The 21,432-nt window shown below is 46.6% G+C and overlaps 1 protein-coding gene across 1 annotated transcript in view; it reads right to left on the reverse strand.

Moving 5' to 3' along the window:
* Window positions 1–7,940: 7,940 nt before the first annotated feature.
* PLB1 (phospholipase B1) overlaps window positions 7,941–21,432 on the reverse strand; it is a 134,232-nt gene continuing 120,740 nt past the window's right edge. Inside the window, exons 55-59 of the mRNA XM_024764469.1 lie at window positions 21,296–21,380; window positions 20,453–20,551; window positions 19,834–19,929; window positions 12,998–13,072; window positions 7,941–11,469 (exon numbers count right to left, since the gene is read on the reverse strand). Coding sequence (XP_024620237.1) covers window positions 11,266–11,469; window positions 12,998–13,072; window positions 19,834–19,929; window positions 20,453–20,551; window positions 21,296–21,380 — 559 coding nt within the window. The 3' untranslated portion in view covers window positions 7,941–11,265. The remainder of the gene's footprint in view (window positions 11,470–12,997; window positions 13,073–19,833; window positions 19,930–20,452; window positions 20,552–21,295; window positions 21,381–21,432) is intronic.

Raw genomic sequence — 21,432 nt, forward strand, 5'->3', positions numbered from 1 at the left:
CAAGTTTCTTCACAATTTCCCAGGCTCAGGTACTAAGGAGGATAACGCTAGGAGACACTGTTTCTCATCAGGGAAGAAAACAAATCTCCCATTCTCTTTTAAGAAAACACTGCACAGTGCTAATGTGAGGAGGGCACATCTTAGGTCCTTAACAGAAACCAGTTTCACTACCTGTTTCTTCTGATCAGCTATGAGTATTTCCACGTTCCCCAAACATTTTGCCACTCATCCCATAACTCAGATGCTTTTCCTTCCTCCCACTGAAATCCTACCCTTCTTTTATAACTTATTCAAAGGTTCCACTACCTCTAGTCTGAAATCTTCCTGAATTTCTCCTCATTCTGTCTCGTGAGGGTCCTTGTATTGTATGTAACTTTACTCAACATTCACTACATGCGTTTACTTGTCTGTTTCTCCATCTAGCACAGTAGTTCTTAATTGTTCACGCCCACTACCCAGGACAGATAACACAACCCCACCCCTCAGGGATCACTCCATGCTCAGGTCCTCTTAGGCAGGAGTCCAGAGACCAGCTTTATCTTCAGACCATTCTCTCTCTCTCAGGAAAGCACGTTGGGTTGCAAGAGTGTTAGAATGATGGGTTGTAGTGATAACTGTGATTTCAGGTGAGGACTTGTCCCCAAAGAAAATTATATAGGTTGACCCATTAGGATGTGGAAGAAAATATTACATTTTCTACTTATTTGCCATTTTAACCTAAAAATAAAGAAGAAGCTGGCCTTCCTAATATTTTCTTTGTGGATTGACCCTGGCATTCTCATGCAAGTGTAACATGTATGGGTGGTTTCCCGGGTGTGGCAGTGTGAACCCAGCACAGAGGGATTTAAAGTTGTCCTTTGCTGAATTGTCTACTTTCAACATGCTGTGATGACTGTCCTCCCAGGTCATAGAGTTAGAGAGTAATAGATCCGGAGTTGAAATCTGTCTGACAACAAGCTGTCAGACAAATTAAAGCAACAAGAAAAATGGCAGAGCTGACAGCCATGAGAGTAAGGGCTCATTCAAAGCCACATTGAGAAAGTAAAACAACGATGATCTAAGCCGACCTAACAAGGAGACCAAAAAAAAAAAAAAAAAAAAAAAAAACAAGCAAAACCCCCCCAAACGTTGACATTGATGCTATCAAGAAGTCAAGAAGTCTATATGGAATATGAATTTATAAGCACTTCTTCCGAGTACTAGCAAACCCCTGCCTAAGTGCATCATTGCACATTCAGATTTAAGCTAATGGAATGAAACCACACGATTCGCAAGACATTTCAAAACTAAGCATTTTGTAACATGTCAGTAAACCACTATATTTTTTAAAAGCAATGTTTGAAATCATAGGGTTTTGAATTCAACACCTCACAAAATTCACTAAACTTACTGATAAATGTTTAGAGGTAATTTTTTTCCTTTTTTTTTTTTAGTTTTCTTACTAGCAGAGGCAAAGAGCCACATGCCATAATGACTAAAATAAAACAAGGGAAACCACACAGTGCAAAAAGAATAGGTACATGCTTGTCTGTGTCCATTGTTGGAAGATGCATAGAAAATATTGCCAAGTGTTAGATTATGAAGCTTTGGGCATCTGGATAGAAAACCCAATATAACTTAGCCTATGGTGTTTGTTGAATTGTTTCAGTTATGAAATATACATACAGTTGCTCTTTCTCTTTCTGTGTGTACCATTAAAAAAAGGAATACGTACCAGAGAAGACATATACTCAACAGAAAATTACTTCTTAAAAAAAAAAACCCTGGGGCTTCCCTGGTGGCACAGTGGTTGAGAGTCCACCTGCCGATGCAGGGGACACGGGTTCGTGCCCCGGTCTGGGAAGGTCCCACATGCCGCGGAGCGGCTGGGCCCATGAGCCATGGCCGCTGAACCTGCGCGTCCGGAGCCTGTGCTCCGCAACGGGAGAGGCCACAACAGTGAGAGGCCCGCGTACTGCAAAAAAAAAACAAAAAAAAAAAAACAAAAAAAAACCTGGAAGCATTTTCACTAATAGAGTTACTCCATTGACTAGAATAAAAAGATTTCCAGGTAAGAGTACAAACACAGCACCGTCAATGAAATTCTTTCACTGTATCATTTATTGGCAAGCTATTGCAGCAAAGCCAAAAGCGTACAGAATGAGATAGGATATCATCAATGTGGTTATTGTTACTGGAGCCAGAATCTTAAGTGTAATAGAATCTTTGTAACATTTTGTAATGAGATGGGGAGTCACCGTGAAAATATTTTGGCAATGTGCTCGTAAAAACCATCAAGCCTGAAGATGAATTACACATTTTTAAAATCAATAGACAACTGTTTCAAACTTGCTGACCTTTTCTCTGATGACAGCTGGTTGTTGGTAACATGTCACCTAGCAAATATTAAAAACAAACAAACAGAAACATCCACCTCACTTCATGGAAAAGGAGAGGAAGTAATTGCTTTCTGAAAGTAAGTTGTAGAGTGTGGTGTGTGAAAATACTCTTTAAAAACAAAGGTAGGGGAGTGGGAGAGGGATGCACTGGAAATTTGGGATTAGAAGATGCAAACTATTATATAGATAATGGATAAACAACAAGGTCTTACTGTATAGCCCAGGGAACTATATTCAATATCCTGTGATAAATCATAATGGAAAAGAATATGAAAAAGAACGTATATATATGTATAACAGAATCACTGCTGTACAGAAGCAATTAATACAACATTTAAAATCAACTATAATTCAGTAAAATAAATTAAAAAAATAAAATTCAACAAAATGACAACAACAAAACAAACAAAATAGGTGGTGTTGGGAGCTGGCTTTGAAAACACATGTTTGGAAATGTTGCTACTATTATGTGATTCCGCTGCTGACAATGATGAGCTCCCTCCATAAACTCTCATATCTGTGTACATTAAAAATATCTGGGAAGTAAACTTTTTAAACCTGCTTTTAAAATTTCAAAATGACTTCATCAGTGGGGTGTGAACCCATCTGTGACAAATCGGATAGCTTCCAGATAGTTTGCTAAAAAATAAAGATTAACGTCAGGAAGAAGCGTATTTCATGAGTGACGTTCAACAAAAACCTGTACAATTGAATGAGAATCATGACTTAGCACAACCAACCAGGTACATCTTTTGTTTGGAACAATCCATCTTTGTGAGGAATCTTTTTTCAGCCATGGTTTTTTGTTTGTTTTTTTTTTTCCTTTGGCCATGCCATGTGGCTTGTGGGAACCTAGTTCCTGACCACGGATTGAACCCGGGCCCCAGCATTGAAAGCACTAAGTCCTAACCACTGGACCGCCAGGGAATTCCCAAGCCATGACTATCGTTGAAAGCCAGTTCAGAAAGAAAATTAACCTGAAACAAGGCCTTTGAATAGTCACATCACAAAGCTCTAAATCAAGAGTCTAAAAATAGTGAAACATATTCAATCAAAACGCTGTCCTCCCCCCAAATATTACTATTTTAGCAAGAGCAAAACCTTTACTTCACCTTTATCTTGTTCTTTACAAATGTCTATTTTTGTGAGTTTTGTGATTGATGTATTAGTGTAGTTATATACCTCTATAGTTTGTAAATAAACATCGCTGTATTGTGGTCCACGTGCTGACATTTTTTGCAGGTACATAATCGAAATAGTGTGGCAATCCCTACAGCAGAATGTAAATCCCTTGGAGGTGACCCGAGCCTTCCTCATCCAAGTTTACTTCTCGCCCACACAGAGCACGTGATAAGGAGCCTCAGTTCCGTAGGCTGCCTGGCGGGCTGGCTGAATGAAGACATCAATCGGTAGAAATGTTTCCATCATAGGAACAACATAAACATCAACTCGCGGAGGGGGGCGGGGGTACTGAATACATTAAGCATTTGGCAGAGGAACAAAAACCATCAAATGTGAATCCTGAGGTGCGTCTATAAATAATACTAACAGGAGCTAAATTCACTGAGTGTTCACTCTGTGCTAGGTGTGCTCCATATTCAGCCCTCGGACCCTCCTCGAACTTTCACAACAGCCTTGTGAGATATGCCAGCAGCAGGCTGGTGTCACAGGTACCTGTGCCACCTTCTAGAAGGAGGGCTGCCCTGGGGACAATTCTGGAAACTGTTTCCTTGTCTCCTCAGGGGATTTCAGACCCAAAGAGATCCCGATCATGTGCTCTCCTGTGTAAAATGAGTTACAGAAAGAACTGGAAAAGAAAGGTCGACATGGAGCCTCCATATATAATGATGTTATCATCGATCTGCAGGGCACAGGAGATAAGCTCTGAGCTATTTTTCCAGCAAGTGGAAAAAACCAAGCTGCCCTGTAGGCCTCCCTGGGGGTAGGGCAACCTCGGGTCTGCCCCAGGGTCCAGCACTTCCTCTCTAGGGGGTTGACACCCCTTGGCCTCCTCCTTCCTCTCCCCACAGACAGGGGACAGGGGTGCGGGGAGGTCCTGTCTCACTCTGGCTTTTGAGAGCGCAGAGCACTAAATGGTCTAAGGCAGGGCTAGCTTTTTTATTTCTAAACCTAGACAGGTTTAGAAATCAACTAAAACCAGACTTTGTAGCATTACAGAGTCCCCTGGCCGAGTGAGCACGGGAAACGGCTGCCTCCCAGGTGATTTGGGGACTGGAAGGTGAGAGCCTGCCCTCCTTTGTATCCTGGATCCTGAGATATTCCCCCAGTTAGAGGAACCAAGATGATAACACTTGGAAGGCTGTACTGTCAACTTCTTTCATAGTCCTTTTGGGATCTCAGCAATTCAGACAATTCCGAATTGAATTCGTTGATGCTCAGAAAGGAACCATCAGAAGCACCTGAGGCCACCCTGTTCACCTCTGAGTGTGGGACCCAGGGCTGCTGCCTCAATTGTTCTATCCAAGGAAGAGGCCTCTTCTTAGATTACCGGGGCGGGGAAGCTGAGCTTCTGCTGGAAGGCCAATCACTTTATTCTAGGCTTAGGTTGAAAATGTTTGGAGGACCAGAGTGGACAACGCACTGCCGAGGGTGGGGAGAGCAGGATTCATGGACACGCTTTCGGCCCAGTTTGCACACAGGAGAGGAGAATAACTACAGCTGCCATGTTTTCAAGCTCCTCCTCTGCCAGACCCTTGTCATACTTTTTTTTCTCGTTTAATCTGCTGACAGCCTTTTAAGGTAGGCATTATCCCTGCTTTATTACAGTTGAAGAAATAAGGTCACTCCTAATCATTCAGGACTGGAATCCCTTTTTGCTCCCATCTGATCCCCAGCTCCCCTTCTCCCGGAGCCTGCTTGTGCTTGCGACTTTATTTAATCATAAAGAATGAAGTTCAACTGACTGAAACGCCATCTGGGTGAATGTATTTAGGAGAAGCCTCTGTTTCCTCCCCTCCTTCTCCCATCGTCCTCACTTCCTGCTCACCCAGCACTGTGTGACAGTGTCCTGATGGCAGCACTCTTGGTAATGCATGGCGTAGCCAGGGCCCAGGAGGGGTGGACTCTGGGCCTCCGGGAAGGCACATGTTCCCTTGGCCCTTGGTGTATCCCAGTGCCAGCTGCCAGAACAGTGGGACAAGCTTATAGTGACAAGTCTTCTAGACTTTGCATGGAACACAGGGGGGACACACCTGAGTGGCCTCCTATTGCTGAAGCCTGGTGAGCCCTGGCTGCCACCCAACATCGCCATGCTGCTCAGGAGCTGGGCCCAAACTGGCCTGCTGCAGGGAGGCTGATTCCTCACCAGCTGGATGTGGGATCTCTTTTTCTTTGCCCGATCAACTTTGACTTATGTTTACTTCACTTTAGTGACTTTGAACACTCACCAAATTTCTGTAGGTGGCCCTTGGGTAAAGAAACTCCTCCAGGGGCTTCCCTGGTGGCGCAGTGGTTGAGAGTCCGCCTGCCGATGCAGGGGACGCGGATTCGTGCCCCAGTCCGGGAGGATCCCACATGCCACGGAGCGGCTGGGCCCGTGAGCCATGGCCGCTGGGCCTGCGCATCCGGAGCCTGTGCTCCATGGCGGGAGAGGCCACAGCAGTGAGAGGCCCGCGTACCGCAAAAAAATAAAAAAAGAAGAAACTCTTCCAACTGGTCACTGAATGAATAAGCAGCTTAATTTAGCTTGGTTCTTTTATAAAACATCTTCCTCCTTCATTCTTTTCATTTAAAAAATATGAAATACACATACAGAAAAAGCCTGAAATATATATATATTCAATTATAAGAATAGTTATCAAGCAAGATCTTGTGAAACTACCACCCACGTTTAGAAATTGCCATTCCAGTATCTGAGAAGCCTTCTGTATATCCCTCCTCAATCACCAACCCCTCCTCCTCTCAAAAGTAGCATTATGGTGTTTCTGATAATGGCTACACTGATTTCCTTTTCTACTTTTACTGCCTGTCTCCATGTTTAAATGGAGTCCTCTTACATGTGTTCTTTGTAATACTTCCTTCTTTTCGCTCAACGTTATATGTAAGAGTCACCCAAGCTGATGAACGCAGCTGTAGTTATTTTCACGGATGCATAATTACTCCGTTATATTAATACACCATGAGCCGTTTTCCCAGTCCATTATCGATGGACATTGACCTCATTGTTTCTGGCTTTATTGTTTTTATGAACAACACTGCCATAAATATTCTCCTACACATCTCCCAAGAGAGACACATTTGCAAATGTTTCTTTGAGAGCCATCACCTAGGGATGGAATTACTGGGTTGTCGGTTTCCACTTGTTCAGATTTACTAGGTTTTTATAATGTATCCTGTGGTTTTATATACTTTCGTATAATTTAAAAAAATTAGTTTTCCCCTTAGGTATTTTTAATTTTATTATTTGACTGCGTTGGGTCTTAGTTGTGGCTCACAGGCTCAGTTGCCCCACAGCATGTGGGATCTTAGTTCCCCGACCAGGGATCGAACCCACGTCCCCTGCATTGGAAGGTAGATTCTTAACCACTGGACCACCAGGGAAGTCCCCCCTTAGGTATTTTTAAAAAGTCATTTCTTTCTAAAAAGTTTAAAATATGATTCTCATACAAATATAGGATGAATGTATGTCAAGACTTTAACTCAGTGATTAACAAGGGAATTATTAAGATGGTCAAGTCTGATTCAAAGGAGAATTTGAGGAATGGAGATTTATGTTGTTAGCTGGTCAAAGGAATACTGAAATGATGTTGCTAATAGAAAACTAGTTAATGTTCTATAGGGTGATAAAATCATAACCTTGATTTTATCTTTTCTACCGGTCAGAAATCCATTAGTCAACATAACTTCATAATATCTGAGCTCTAATCAAATAGTAAATAGCAAAGTCAAACACAAGTGTATTCTAGATAACTAAATATTTCTTAGATGAGCTTTGTTCAACAGTGACATTAATAGGACACGTGATCACTCTCCTGCCTTCTTTCCAAGTTTGGGATATTTTTTCTTAATAATACTGCACTTTGCTTCCAAGTTTGTGGTGAGGATCAAATGAGAACATATAAAAGTGCTTTGTAAACTGTAAGGTACCAAATATATTTTCATTATTATGGTTGTTTCACAAAGCCCTCCTAAATAATCTATTGGATTTAATATGGGATATGGGAATTATTGAATACCTATTTTTTGAACTATTGTTTTTATCTAATTTAATTCTTACAAAAAGACTGAAAAGACCCCGAATCTGCTTTAGTTTTTCTGTCTGTAAGATTGGGATAATAGTAGTACCTATCTCATTGGGCTGTTGTGAGAATTAATGAGTAATATAGACTTACTGTTAAAAACAGTGCCTGATACATAGTAAATACACAAGACATGTTGTTTCATTGAGTGTCAAATCTGTTACTTGAACAAATCTACTGAAGATTATTTTTAATAATATATTTCCATTTGGTTCTTATATAAATCTGCCTTCATTAAAAAATTACCTTAGTCTTATGTTTTAAGTTCCTGTTTTTACTAATATACTTTATTTTTAGAGCAGTTTTAAGTTTACAGAAAAATTGTACAGAAAATACAGAGTTCCCAAATACTCGCTCTCTACCCCTGTACAGTTTCTCCTATTATCAACATCTCGCATTAGTGGAGTACATTGTCACAATTGATGAACCAATATTGATGCACTATTAAAGTCCATGGTTTCCTTTAGGGTTCATTCTTTGTGTTGTACAGTTTTTTTGGTTTTGAAGGATGCATAGTGTCATGTATCCAGCACTACAGCATCATACAGAATAGTTCCTTTTGTCTTTAATCTTTCAAAATCTGCTTACATATAGTCTGTCTTCAATACTGTTATGTAAAATGTGGGTCTAATCCTGTCATTTGTTGTGTCTACTAATTCTCACTGGGATTGTTTCTTCATTTTTTTTCCTAATTAAAAGATTTGCTAGCTGCTATATAACTCCACATATACTCTAGCAAAATAAATCTTAGCCCCTATAGTTAATTTTTAAAATCACAGCTTACTAACCAGAGATGGCTGAGTTCTTCAGACCAATTGGAGGCACAGGAACTCGTGGTGCCATCATAGCCTTGTGAGGATAATGTGTATCCCTCTTTTCTAGATTTTTATTTTATATCACATTTATTTGCAGTTCAGCCCAGTTTACTGCTAGAATCATCTGTTGTGTATTTTGGGGTTATTCCCCTACCCTGGAAACCAGTATTCATCTTGATGAATGTCCCATTATGTAATGAAAGTATAACTCTGGGCCAATTAACTCTTCTGAGTCTTGGTTTTCTCTTCTGTAAAAAGGGGATGATAAACAGGGATGTGGAAGCTTAATTATTCTGTACCATGTTGCCTGTCATAGTGCAAGCACTCTATAGGCAACTCTTATTGATGTTATTTTTCTTCATACCAATCTTTTCCCAATAGCATTTTAGTCCCAAATCAAATGCAGCCTGGTATTACAACCATTTTAACAATATAATCACTATTAATTCCTTGTCCTTCCCATAGCGTGTCCCTAATCTGACTGTATCTGGCTCATCCATCCTCATTGTTTCTGGACATCTTTCTTGTTGTCCCTATATACACACCATGCTCATTCATCTCTCCACTTAGATGGAGTTTTCCCAGTCTCCATGACCCCATTCTTTTCAGCCTCTAACCAGATCACCTCTCCATTCTTCAGCGCTCAATTAAAGTTCTATGTCCTTTGTGAAGTCTTTTGACCAAGTTTAATCCACACTAATCTTTCTTGAACTCGAAAGCCTCTATGGAGAGTATCTCAGAGTGTAGCTTTCTCAGGATTTGGTGGTTTTGTTCCTGGTGTGGCTGTGATTGGCTTCCTAACTAGATTGAACATTTTCCTATAGGAAAAGGACATGTTTTCGTGTATATATAATACCACCAGGTTCAAGTAAGTGCTCTCATGTATTTTTAAATTTTGTCTTTTTAGTGTGTATTTGGTGGGAATTTGGGGCCTGGTTTGCGGTTGTGTCCCTCCAAAGAGGATTTCTCTTTATTTCTGCAAAGTGTTCCTTGGTGACCAGTCTGGGAACCACACCTTTCATTAACTTTTCAGACTGGGGGCTCCTGGATTACTCAGGTAGTATAAATTGCAACCCCCAACCCAAGTGAGGGGAGACTTGTGGTTATGAATTCCATGGTTCTTTGAAGTAGGAGCTACTGGAAGGGAAACTTATTTAAAAAAAAAAAAAAAAGTCGAACTCTTCGACTTAATGACTTATCTTGGTTGTCACACTGTGTTAAGCCAGGAACACAAGCTGGGATTGCTGGTTCTTTAGGGTATGTGATATTGTTTTTCGTCCACAGGAAGAAGTGGGGCAGGTATGCTGTTCCCTTTGTACAGAAGCAGAAATTGAAACCAGCAGAAACCTGGGACTGGGTAGGTCCTCTGCAGACTCTACTTTTGTCAAAGAGAAACAATATGATGACCCTTCATGAGAGGAAGGTGGGCAGTCTTCACCCATACATTACCCCCAGTTCCTAAACCCATCTCTGGACCCCTCCCCATCCCCAGCAGCCTAGACCCTAGCTCAACTCTTCATAGAGGAGAAGACAACCCACTTTCGTGGGTGCAGTATTTTAGAGTTACAGAGCACTTTTCTACAGCATCTTGTTTTTTAGCAGTGCTGGGAGACAGGCAAAATGGGTACTCTCATTCGAATTGTATAGATGAGGTGTCTGAGAAACTGGGACCTAGGCTGGTGATGGGGTTTGCTGTGAAAGCCACACATTCAAATGGTACATCTGGGATTCTAACTCACATTCTTTGTCATCTCAGGCTTTGGGGTCAGAGAGGTACTTAGTTCCTGATGATAATGGATTTTTGTTTGCTTTTTATTGAGGTGAAATTCCCGTGACATACAATTAGCCATTTGAAAGTGAACAATTCATGGCATTTAGTACATTCACAGTGTCGTACAACCACTATTTCTGTCTTCAGAAATGACCATCAACCCCACCCTGGGTTTTTGTGCTGAATAAAAGAGCTTATCTGTGTAAGACATCCAGCTCAGGGCCTTGCCCCTGCTAGGGGCTGAATGGAGGGAGCTTGTGTTATCAGACTCTCTCTAGCTCTCTCATAAACCTGGTAATGTAGAAAGAGGAATTCTTTTCTAAATTTAGCACCTTGAGAAAATCAGGTTGAGGATATGTGAAGCATTCATGTCCCAATCCTTTTTTTAAAATGACATTTCAAAATTGCTCTCTTCCAGGAACCCTTTCCCAAGGAACTCCTATTCTTGAAAGCAGACGCATTTACCTGCCACTGCCCCAGGACTGAACCACACGCTGTCACAGAGCATCTTGTAGTTTTGAAAGAGTTCGTCTCTTGGCCAGGCCGTGACGTGCACAACCTTGGAGGTACCACAATGCTCTACCTTGTCCTGGGTACAGAAAAGATGTTGGATGGTACTGAGTGATGGCAGGCAAGCTCCAAAATTCCAGCCAAACCCTGGTGACCAAGGTTTTTCCCACATTTGAAATAGTGGTTTTGGTGACTGAGGATATGCCTGTTGGGTGCCAGTCGGGGCTCAGGTTGGCCATCCCCGTCTGAGACAAGGTCCCAGCTCCCACATCTGCGCCACACGACAGGTTGGAAGGCGAGAGCTTCAAGCAGGCGAACCCAAGAATAGAACGGCTTTGGCCTTTATTTAGATGTGCCGATTCCAGGATCACAGGTCTCAGGCCCCAAGAAGTTGTGACTGTCCCTTTGGCTTCCTACATCACCAGGTGTTGAAGCGAGTGACCTCCGTAGTGGCCAGGGGTGGCCAAGGGAGAGGGCTGGTGAGGAACGCGGCTGGGGAATTCAGCATGAGAGCCCGCACAGGGCTGGCGGGCCTACAAGCTCACAGTGTTCAGACTTATGGGAGGATTTTCCCTCTGGCGACCCCTTAGGGCTCTCCAGGCCATCACTGTGCCGACACCAACCGCAAGGCCGCCTCCTGCTGCCACTGGCACGGCCCAGGAGAGCACTGGGGGGTCTGCTTTAGCCTGGTCTTGGAGCAGCCGACTGTTCCTCAGGGTGCAGATGTAGGGGCGCCCCTGTGGAGGAGGAGAGGGTCAGGGCTCAGGGCCTGAAAACCACCCATCTGAGGCTTGTGTAGTCCCCATCCCAGAGACGGTGCAATAACCTTGTTTCCACAGCTCATCCCTGTTTGTAAAGCTCCTTCATCCATACTGTGCCCCAACCCCCTGAATAAGGAGGGGTATCCAAAGTGGTCAACACCCAGCTATAACCTCCTTTCCTGTCAACTCAGTTTTGAAAGATCGGGAACTGATAGGTGACCCGTGGAAGAGAGTCCTGAGGAGCTTGCTGAGTGCCCACCTCTGTTTCCTCTAGGCCGCCCCGGACAGCTATTCCCATCCTCCCATCCCAGGAGTGCCCGCGAGCAGGGAAGGTCGGTGTGGAAGGACAGCTGGTTTTGTAGTAGGTTAAGAACCCAAATGTGAAGGGCCTGCCTCCCTGGATCCTTTCCTTCCCCCCGGTGAATGCTGGTGGCATGGTGGCTGTGTGGAGCCCTGTGCTAGGAACTGGGAGAGGGCCTGAGGGTTCAGGTGTGACATCAGTCGCTCGAGGTCCAGTGGGAGATAAGACGTGTTCAGAAACAAATCACATCACAGAGGAGCCTGGGTCAGTGCTTGTGAGAGGCGCACGCAGAAAAGAGAGACCAATGCTGATGTGTGTCTGGGGTGGGAGTGGTAGGGTGAGATAAGGTGGACAGTAGCCCAGAGAGGAAAACATCTGGGCCTTGCAGGATGTGAAAATTTCCCACAGGCGGAGATAGGGGATGAGCCTCCAGAGGGAGCAGATGGCAGAAGCAGATGCACAGACGGGGGCTGTCGTGGGGCTTCTCTGGGAAGCCGCTCCGTTTTCCAGGAGCGGAGTATGTGCCTAAGGTGAGAGAGGAAGGTGGGCCTCTTATCTGGACTCTCCTCCGTGGGCGCGGGGACCGGGGAAGGGTTTTGACAGCCTTGACAAGACTGGAATTCCTTCCAGGTGGGCCACTCTGGGTCTGGCACGATTACAGGACGGACAGAGAAGGGAGAAAGGAGAGCTGGGGAGACAAGGTTGGGGCTTTGTCCCTGGTCCGGGCGAGGGCGGTGCGGGCCTGGACACTGGTGGTGCTGGAAGGCCAGGAAGACGATGTGGGCACCCAGAACAGACACGGCCTCTTATTTCTCTTTTCCTCCCAACCCCCAACTCCCAGGAGCATGCCTGATGTGGGAGGGCTCCTCGACGCATGTTTAAGACAGAGGATGCCACAGACCCTCCAGGGTCACGGGGGTAACGAGGTTCTGGCCAGTGCTCGCTCATCTGCCTCCCCGGGCCTCTTCCTGATTCGGTGAACCCATCCCTTTGTCCCTCCCCTCACTTCTGGCTGCGGCTCCCTGAGGACCTGAGAAGTGTCAGGGCAGCCAGGAGAGGTGAGATTTGAGAATGGTGGTCGTGAATGAACGTGCATGATGGTGAAGCCTCCCGGGGGACTTTTGTGCCTCCAGATGGCCAGGACCTCCCCCCTCCCCCAACCCAGGCACCTGTTCCACTCTAGACAGGCAGGACCTTACTCACAGGGGAGGGGCACTTGAGTTTGGTTCGGCTATAGGTGAAGTTGTTGGAGGTTGTCTTTTGACCCACGGGTTCCAGCTGAAAAGAGAAAAGGAAACCTTGGTTCCCTCCAAAGCTGGGAGAGACCTCCCTGTCCGAGGGAGGAGAATCTCACACCAGATTCTCTCCCTTTGCAAGGCTGAAACCAGCCAAAGGGGCAAGACCTGTGGCAGACACTAGCGGCCCTGGGGCCGGAGCTGGACCTGACTTCTGACTCACAGACTGACAGGTCAGAGTCCATCAGAGGAGGGGGCAACCCTGAGTCTGTGTCCTGGATTTACCGAGGAGGACACTGAGGCCCAGGAGAGACTGACCGGTCCAGAGGCTGCAGCGAGAGTGGAAGGGCAGAGCCCAGGACCTCCACCTCCTGCTTTCCTGGTGGGTGGTTGTGACTGCAGACACTGTATTTTCAACTTTATAAAATGGTGATAATCATATTTACCAACTCCTTGAAGTGTCTGGGGATAGTCAATTTCAGGAAAATTTTGAAAACATACTGGTTACCAGGACGTCGTTATTATGCTTGGCTTGTCAACCTTAAGAAATTGGCATTTTCTCACTTGAGCTACTTTCGTGTGTTTTCCGCATAGATGAAAAGGTTTACTTGAAACCTCCCGGGGAGCAGCTGTGGTTCAGGGAGGTTCTGCTTCATGCTTTTGATCCTGGGACCCTCTGAGAATGAGCTAGAAGCGGCTGTGACTCCCTCCCCAGCATCTTAAGCCAGTAGCCTGCCCCCTGGCAGCATGTGGCCAGCACCAAGGAGAATGGATCCCTGGCACTCACTTATCCAGACTCTGTCCTGAATGTCTAGCGTCCACCCATCATATGATCTGCTTCCCTGCCTGTTCCTGACCTCATCAGCTCCTGACCCCCAGGTACTGCCCAGGAGGGAAGGGAAAGTCCACTATGCCGGCTAATGACCACACCTGGCCCGTGACCTTGCTTTCTGTTGTCTTAAAGCCGTTTCTACCTGTCTGTTAGTAACAATTAGAGGAGGAAGGGCTGCTCTGGTCTTGGGAGAGTCACCACGGTGACTGGACAGAGCATGGTGGGCACATCCACTGGGGTCCTGGTTCTGCGGATAAAGAGCTGTGTGGTGCTAGGTGGGCTCCTGAACTGCCCCTAGCATTTTTCCTGCGTAGCAGAACCACCTAGTGACAGAACAAATGCTACAGATCGGTTGGCTGAGCCCCAGTGATACTCCAGGAACCCAGGAACTAACTGGCGTCGAGGAAGGTAATGTTCATATGGATTTGATGACTGTATCAGTTTCTCCCTTTCTACTGGTCCCTCGGCATCGGTGCACAGCCTACTCTATTTCCCAGCCTTGACGCCCCATCCCCCCTCCCCTCCAGCTGCCTTCACCATTACTCCTCATAACTCTAGAAGAGTTGTTTGTAGCCCCTGGTTGCACTTCCCAACCTCCCGTTCTCTCTAACACCCATTCAGTAGGTCTTCAGTCTCTACCACTTGACTCAGCTCTGGTCAAGGTCACCAAGGACCTTGCCAGATTCAGTGGTCACTTATTTTGGATTCATCTTGCTTGACTTTTCAGCAGAATTTGTCAAAGTTGATGCCTCCCTTTCACAACACTTCTCGTTTCCCTCCCACCTCCCCCTTCTCTCCGTCTCATCAGTCGTTGGGTCAAAAGTTGGAAGAAAGCCCCAGGCTTGGTGGTTGGTCCTTTGCTCTTTTCCACCTATTCTTTCTCTAGGAGATCTCAGAAAACCCCATGGTCTCGAATACCACTTCTATGCTAATAACCCGCACATTTTTCCCCCTAAATCTCCATTTCTGACTCTCTCTGAGCTCCAGAATCATACATTTAACACCGTACCTGATGCCTCTGGGTGGATTTCTGGAAGGCAGCTTACACTGACCATGTCCAAAATAAGAACTTTTGATTTTCCCCTCCCAACTCTATTTCTCTCTACACACCTCAACTGTCCACCCAGTTTCCTTGACCTCAGACTGAAGAATCACCCCCGTTCCTCTTCTGCCTCATCCACCAGCCAGTCCAAAACACATCCCAAATCTGACCACTTCCCTCCACCCCCACTGCCATCCCCTGGTCCCGGCCAACTTCACCTCTCACTTGGACTTCCAGCAGCTTCCTAATGGTCTTTCCAACTCCTCTCTTGCTTCCTTCTAGTCTGTCTCTATGCAGCAGCCGGAGGGCAAACCAGATCACGTGGCTCTCCCGCCGAAAGCCATCCAAGGACCCGGCCCCTGCTCTCGCCCACCTCTGACCTTGCTCCCCTCCCTCCAGGCACACTGGCCTTTACGCTCCTCACACGCTTCAAGCTCCTTCCTGACTCTGGCCCGCACAGGTCGTTTCCTCTTCCTGCAACACTGTGGCCCCAGACCTCTGCGTGCCCGGCAGCCTCTCGACGTTCGGTTCTCAGTTCACACGTCACTTTCTGGTGAGCCCTCCCTCTCTCCACTGTTACTCTCTGTCACATGACCCTGCTTTATTTTTTTTTTTTAAGCCATGAATGTGGTCAGAAATTACCTCATTGATTTATTCACTTTTTTTTTTTTTTGCGGTACGCGGGCCTCTCACTGTTGTGGCCTCTCCCGTTGCGGAGCACAGGCTCCGGATGCGCAGGCTCAGCGGCCATGGCTCACGGGCCCAGCCGCTCCACGGCATATGGGATCTTCCCGGACCGGGGCACAAACCCGCGTCCCCTGCATCGGCAGGCGGACTCCCAACCACTGCGCCACCGGGGAAGCCCGATTTATTTACTTTTTATCTCTTTTTCCCATTAGACTGGCAGCTCCCCAAGAGCAGGGACGCTCTTTTCCCCAGCACCTGGGGCAGTCCCCACCACATAGTGGAGCTCAGGAAATAGTGGTTGAGGGGATGGATGGAAGAACTGGACTCATAAAGGCCTGAGGCTGGCCACAAGAAAGGCAATTGTTTTTCCTGGAACTTACCTTTCCTAAGACAGACACTGTGGATACCAACGATGTGGCAAATGACAGGACTGAGACAAGGTAGGGTGCCATGGGGCCAGCTCTGGGGACTCGGAGAAGGCTTCTTGTAGAAGCTGGCACCTGAGTTGACTGTTGAGGTGGGTCAGAGTTAGCCGGGGAAGGAGGCTGAAAGGGCAGCCCGAGATAAGGGGAGGAGCAAGGGCAAACACACGGAGGCAGGAGACAGCATGGGTGGTGCAGGAAACTTCACTCCTTGCTGGATTGCTAAATGCAAATCAGGGAGATGGGAGCGGCTGCTGAGAGGTTAATTGGGGCCAAGTCCGGAAGGCGTGGTGTGCTGCGCTAAGGGGCCTGGCCTTTCTTCCTCAAGGAGGGGCCAGCCTTGGAAGTTTGAGAGCAGGGGCATGACTTGGTCAGATTTCATTTATGCAGACTATGCGGTTGCCCTGGGGTGAGGAGATCTAAGGAAGTGCTTTGCAAGCCCTATGCAGTAATAACACCTGGGGAGTGTCTAAAACGTATTGAACCCAGGTGCTACCCCAGACAGTCAGAATTTCTGGGGATGAGGCCCAGGCACTGGGTTTTTGTTTTGTTTTTGGGTTATTTTTTCTGGTTTTTCTTTTAAATGATTTTTTAATCGAAGCTCACACACATCTAGAAACAAGTAGAAATCATAAGTGAGCTGCTGATAAATTATGACAAAATGAGCATGCCTACATAGCGTCCAGATAAGGAACAGAATATAATCAATACTCAGAGGCTCCCTCCTACCCTCTTCCAGTACCATCCACTCCCCAATAAGACCATGGATTTATTTGCTTGTTTTTGAAATTTATATATATAGTTGCATGTTGTTGAAATTTTATTCTCATTGCTGTGAGGTGTTCTATTTTATGAATGTGCTGTTTGTTTATCCCTTCTGCTTTTGGTAGACATTTGGGGAGTTTCCTGTTTGGGGGCTATGAATAGTGCTGCTATGAAAATTCTTGTTGTATCCATCTTTTGGTGAACCTTGTGTATACCTTTCTGTTGGGGAGATATACGTAGGAGTAGAATTTTGGGGCCATAGGGAATACATGTGTTCAGCTTTAGTAGATATACCAAGGTTTCCCAAAGTGGTTGTAGGTATTAATTGTTTTTAAGAGTCCCCAGATAACTGTAATACACAGCCAGAGCTATTCTAATGGCTGTAAGCCTGGAGACAGGGAAACCAGTTAGGAGGCTAGCGTTGTTACTCAGCGCCCAGGGAGATGCTAATGTTAGCTGAGAGTAAGATTTCCACAGAAGAGGGAGCGGGCAGCAGTAGAGGAACAGGCATCAGAAAAGAGGAGAAAAAACTGTTCATAAGAAGACAAAAGGAAGACTGGACTTCCCTGGTGGTCCAGTGGCTAAGACTCTGAGCTCCCAATGCAGGGGGCCCGGGTTCAATCCCTGGTCAGGGAACTAGATCCCCCATGCCGCAACTAAAGATCCTGCGTGCCGCAACTAAGGCCCGGCACAGCCAGATAGATGGATGGATAAATAGGTAAATAAATATTTGAAGAAAAGAAAAGAAAAAAAGGAAGAGAAAAAATTCCCTAGTGCCGTTGGTATTTCTGGCTTTGCGGAAGTCTCTGGAGAAGGATGCATAAACTGTTCAGAGAGGAGGGGCAGGAGATGCAACAGTTTCAAGTGTGTTTGTTGCCACAGTGGGGTACTCAGGGTGTGAGCCAAAGCCTGCAGACACTATGTCATAGGACTCTAATTATGAGACATGAATTCACTGGTTACGCATGTGCTTATCAGGCTGGGAGCAGGGAGGCAGGGTGGTGCTGTGGCCAGGACGCTTGGCAATTAGACCTGTGTTCTAATCCTTGTTCTGCAACTAGCTGGCTGTGTGATCTTGGGCAAATTGCTCCATGTCTCTGTATTTTAGTTACAGAGCATTCTGGCTAGATGATCTCTAAGAGCCTTTCCAGGTCTATCAGTTCGTCATTTATTTTATGTCACTTTAGGGGTGAAATTCCAGGAAGAAGACGACCTGAAAAGTTGGCATGATGCTATAGCTTTATATCTGAGATGGTTTTGGAGGAAAACACTGGACCCTGTAATTATTTCCACAAATCACATAGCACAGGATAACATACTCATAGATGATTTTAGGTTTGTTTTGCTTTGCGTTGCTTTGTTTTTTAAATTTGGGTTATGGCTGGGACAGAGTGGTTGGGGGGCCGTGGACAGTCTTGTAGTATTAATAATATGGCTCCATGACAGTGTTCATCTTTTGTTTTCAGATCTAAATCCCTTCTACTCGCTTTTATGAAATAGAAGCCTCTCACCTGTGTGAATGGGAAGACCTACCAAGCTGTTTTGGAAGAGAAAGGCCAGAACTACATTAAATCATGCAGAATGCGACAAATGGGCCCTTGACTAATGTTCAAAGTCATCAGTACGGCCATCGACCCCCAGGAGACTTGTGGAGGGGTCCTGGGTCCTGGCACTGAGCAGGCTCAGAATGCCCTGAGGTAGGAAGACTATGCCCTGATGGGGATGCTGGGAGGGAAAGGCTAGGGCTCAGCATTCCTGCCCCTCCTTGGAGTCTGTGGATTCCCCCGAGGTCACAGGGGGGAGAAATGGACCAGGCAGAGAGATCCAGTCTTTGTGGGGAGGGGATTTTAAAAGGAATGAAATTGAGTGACTCAGCCCCGGAAAGACACCTGGACTTCAAAGCAAAAGAGTCTGAAACACAACTGCTCTCAGGAATTGTTTTAACTTTGATTTAAAAGACTACCGTGGAGGTAGGGTTGGGAGGGAACTCAAAGGTATTCTGATTGCAATTCTGAGTCCTGGACTGACGGGAGATGATGAAAGTTCCAGGAGGGGGCAGAATGTTGTGTCAACAGGAGGAAAACACCAGGAAAACAAAAGCAGAGGAAGGCTAAGTGAGCAATTAAGTAGGCCAAGGAGAAAACCTCCTTACATGCTGTTCTGAGGAGAGGAGGAGGTGGTGTAGCTAAGGAGAAAGACAATATTATGAGTCAGCCGAGTAAGATACTGGCCACGTGGGCGGAGCTGACAGGTGTGGGAATATTTGCACAGTGGTGCCTGGCAGAGCCGCAGCAGGCCTGAAACTGCAATGAAAGGAGCAGGCGTGTGGATTGTTTAGTCACCATGGGAGGAATGAGGGAGCAGGCAGGTTGGCGTGGGGATTGGGTCACCCGCAGAGCCTAGATCAAAAGAAGCCAGTGGGTTGGAAAGGCATTTCACTTGCTCCGTGCAAGAGGATACAGCACTCAGGGTTACTGGTCGAGCTCTGTGCAAACATAGCTGACTGTCCAGTCATGCGTGGCCAGTTGTAAAGGGCAGAGCAAGCCACAAGGCCGGGTGGTCCCTGTGGCCTCTGGGCTGTATGTTCATTTCGTAAGGTCCCCTTTTTCCCCATTAGGGCTAGAATAGGTGGCAGCCTGGGAAAACAGGCTGAGTGGCTCTTTTCTTTTTGATGTTTAAAGAAATAATAGTTGGGACCCTGTGGATTATTGTGCTGGGTGCGGTACACACATTATCTCGGTCTTCTAAGACCTGTGTCATCTTTGTTGTTTTTGTAGATATCGATACCAATGGCCAGAGAGATCATTGGCCCAAGGTCACACAGTAAGGGGTTCGTGCTGATATTTTCATCCAGTCTATCTGATGACAACATTATCCCCCGACAGCACTGGGGCATTACCGAAAGAATAGAATCTGTCTGGACAAATACGTGAGCTGCCATTTGGAGCTCTGGGGAGAAGGGAGCCACATCAGCTAGTAGGTTTTTCGTTGTGGGAAAGAGTCAGCTTCCTCGGGTTTCCCCTTGACCCAAACCCACTCGACCCTCAGGCACTGACCATGTTATTCCAGAGAGCGATGGCCATCTCAGCATGCCCGCGTTCTGAGAAGTGGAAACAGTCCTCGGAGAAGAAGGTGAGGTCAGCGCCTCCTCTCTGTGACCAAAGGCAATGGGATTATCTTCCTGGGACGAGGGCACTGCTACCCCCCCATCCCGCGGCATCCTGGGCATTTCAACTTTCATCCTTTCAACTCTGCTGCCAGTTGGCTCAGATGTTGATGGAGAAATTCCCTGGTTTTGGAATTTTTATTTTTTAAAAATTATAGCCACCTACAGTCCACATCCCTTTTCCTTCAGCATCCCTGCTCTAATGGTTGAAAAAAGAATAATAATACTTTTAGGAAGCTTTCCATTTTATCCCCCAACCCAGCAAATAGCAGGGCCATGTCTGGGGAGCTTGGTCACTGTTAATTTTCACCTTTTCTTTCCAAGTACATCTAAGTTCAAGTTACACTCAGAAAAGGTGGGTGCAGGGGAAAGGAGGAAAAGCAGAAACAGCAACCCTTTGGGAGCGCGCTTGGAGAGAGATGGTCCAAAAAAGCCCATGTAGAAAAGGAAATACATTGCCTAAGATACGGCCTCTGCACACGCACCTCCGAGACACACCCGCAACTTACGTCGTTCAGGGGGACAAGAGTGTTTTGGAAGAAAGGCTGCACAACCACGGCGAAGTCCTCACGCTGCAGGTACTGGTAGGAGAGCCTGGAGAGGCCACTCTGGGGATGGGGAGAGAGGCTGCTTAACCGCCCGCAAGGCGGGGCAGACGGCCTGTTCCTGTGGGCTTGGGTGGGTCACATCAGGGGCAAGGGACTCAAAGGAGCCGCTCTAGTGCCTGAGCACCAGGTGGGGGCGCCACCCCGCTCTGCCCTGACGTCTGCTTGGGCCCAAGGCCTCCTCTGCTCTCGCTTCATGAAGAGGTGAATTAGAACACGGGGCCTCAGTTCAAATGGGAATTTCAACACCAGCTCCTCAAAAGGCCTGTGACGTTGGGGGATGAGTATCCATGGTCTTTGCATTTCTTAAGTGCCAAAAGGTGGACTATAAAAGGGATAAACTTATTCATCTGGGAGATGGAAAAATCAAAACCACGTAGGGCTGACTGAAATTGCCGGGGGTGCTCCGTGGGGGGAAGCTTCTCAGAAGAGGTAAGAAGACAAGCCCTGGGCATGAGATGGATACGCTGCAGCAAGGCCCAGGGCACGGCAGGTCAAGGGAAGGCACAGACAGACGTGAGAAGCTAAAGGAGGGAGGAGCCCGAGGGCAGTGAGCACAGCCCCTCTCCCCTCTGGGAGCTGAGACGTGGGCGTTCTCCCCAGCTTCCCTTCTGAGCTTCTCACTCCCCGCCCCTGCCTTGGTGTCTGATGCACCTGGACACATATTTCAGGGGCTGTGATCTCGGTAGAGCCCTCACTCCAGGAGTAAAGATGGGGGGGGTGGTAGGGAGAAGGGGACAGGGTCACCTGGAAGTCCCAGTTCACTGTCTTCAGTTCTTGCAGCAGCTCCAGGGAGTTCTCCTGGGAGCCTCGGAGGCAGGTGCAGTTGTTCCTGTGAGACAAGGAGAGTCCTGAGGCTCTGTGCCCGCCCCCCCCCCCCCCCC

This window comes from Neophocaena asiaeorientalis, unplaced genomic scaffold, assembly GCF_003031525.2.
Source record: "Neophocaena asiaeorientalis asiaeorientalis breed wild unplaced genomic scaffold, Neophocaena_asiaeorientalis_V1.1 scaffold345, whole genome shotgun sequence".
Classification (NCBI taxonomy): Eukaryota; Metazoa; Chordata; class Mammalia; order Artiodactyla; family Phocoenidae; genus Neophocaena; species Neophocaena asiaeorientalis.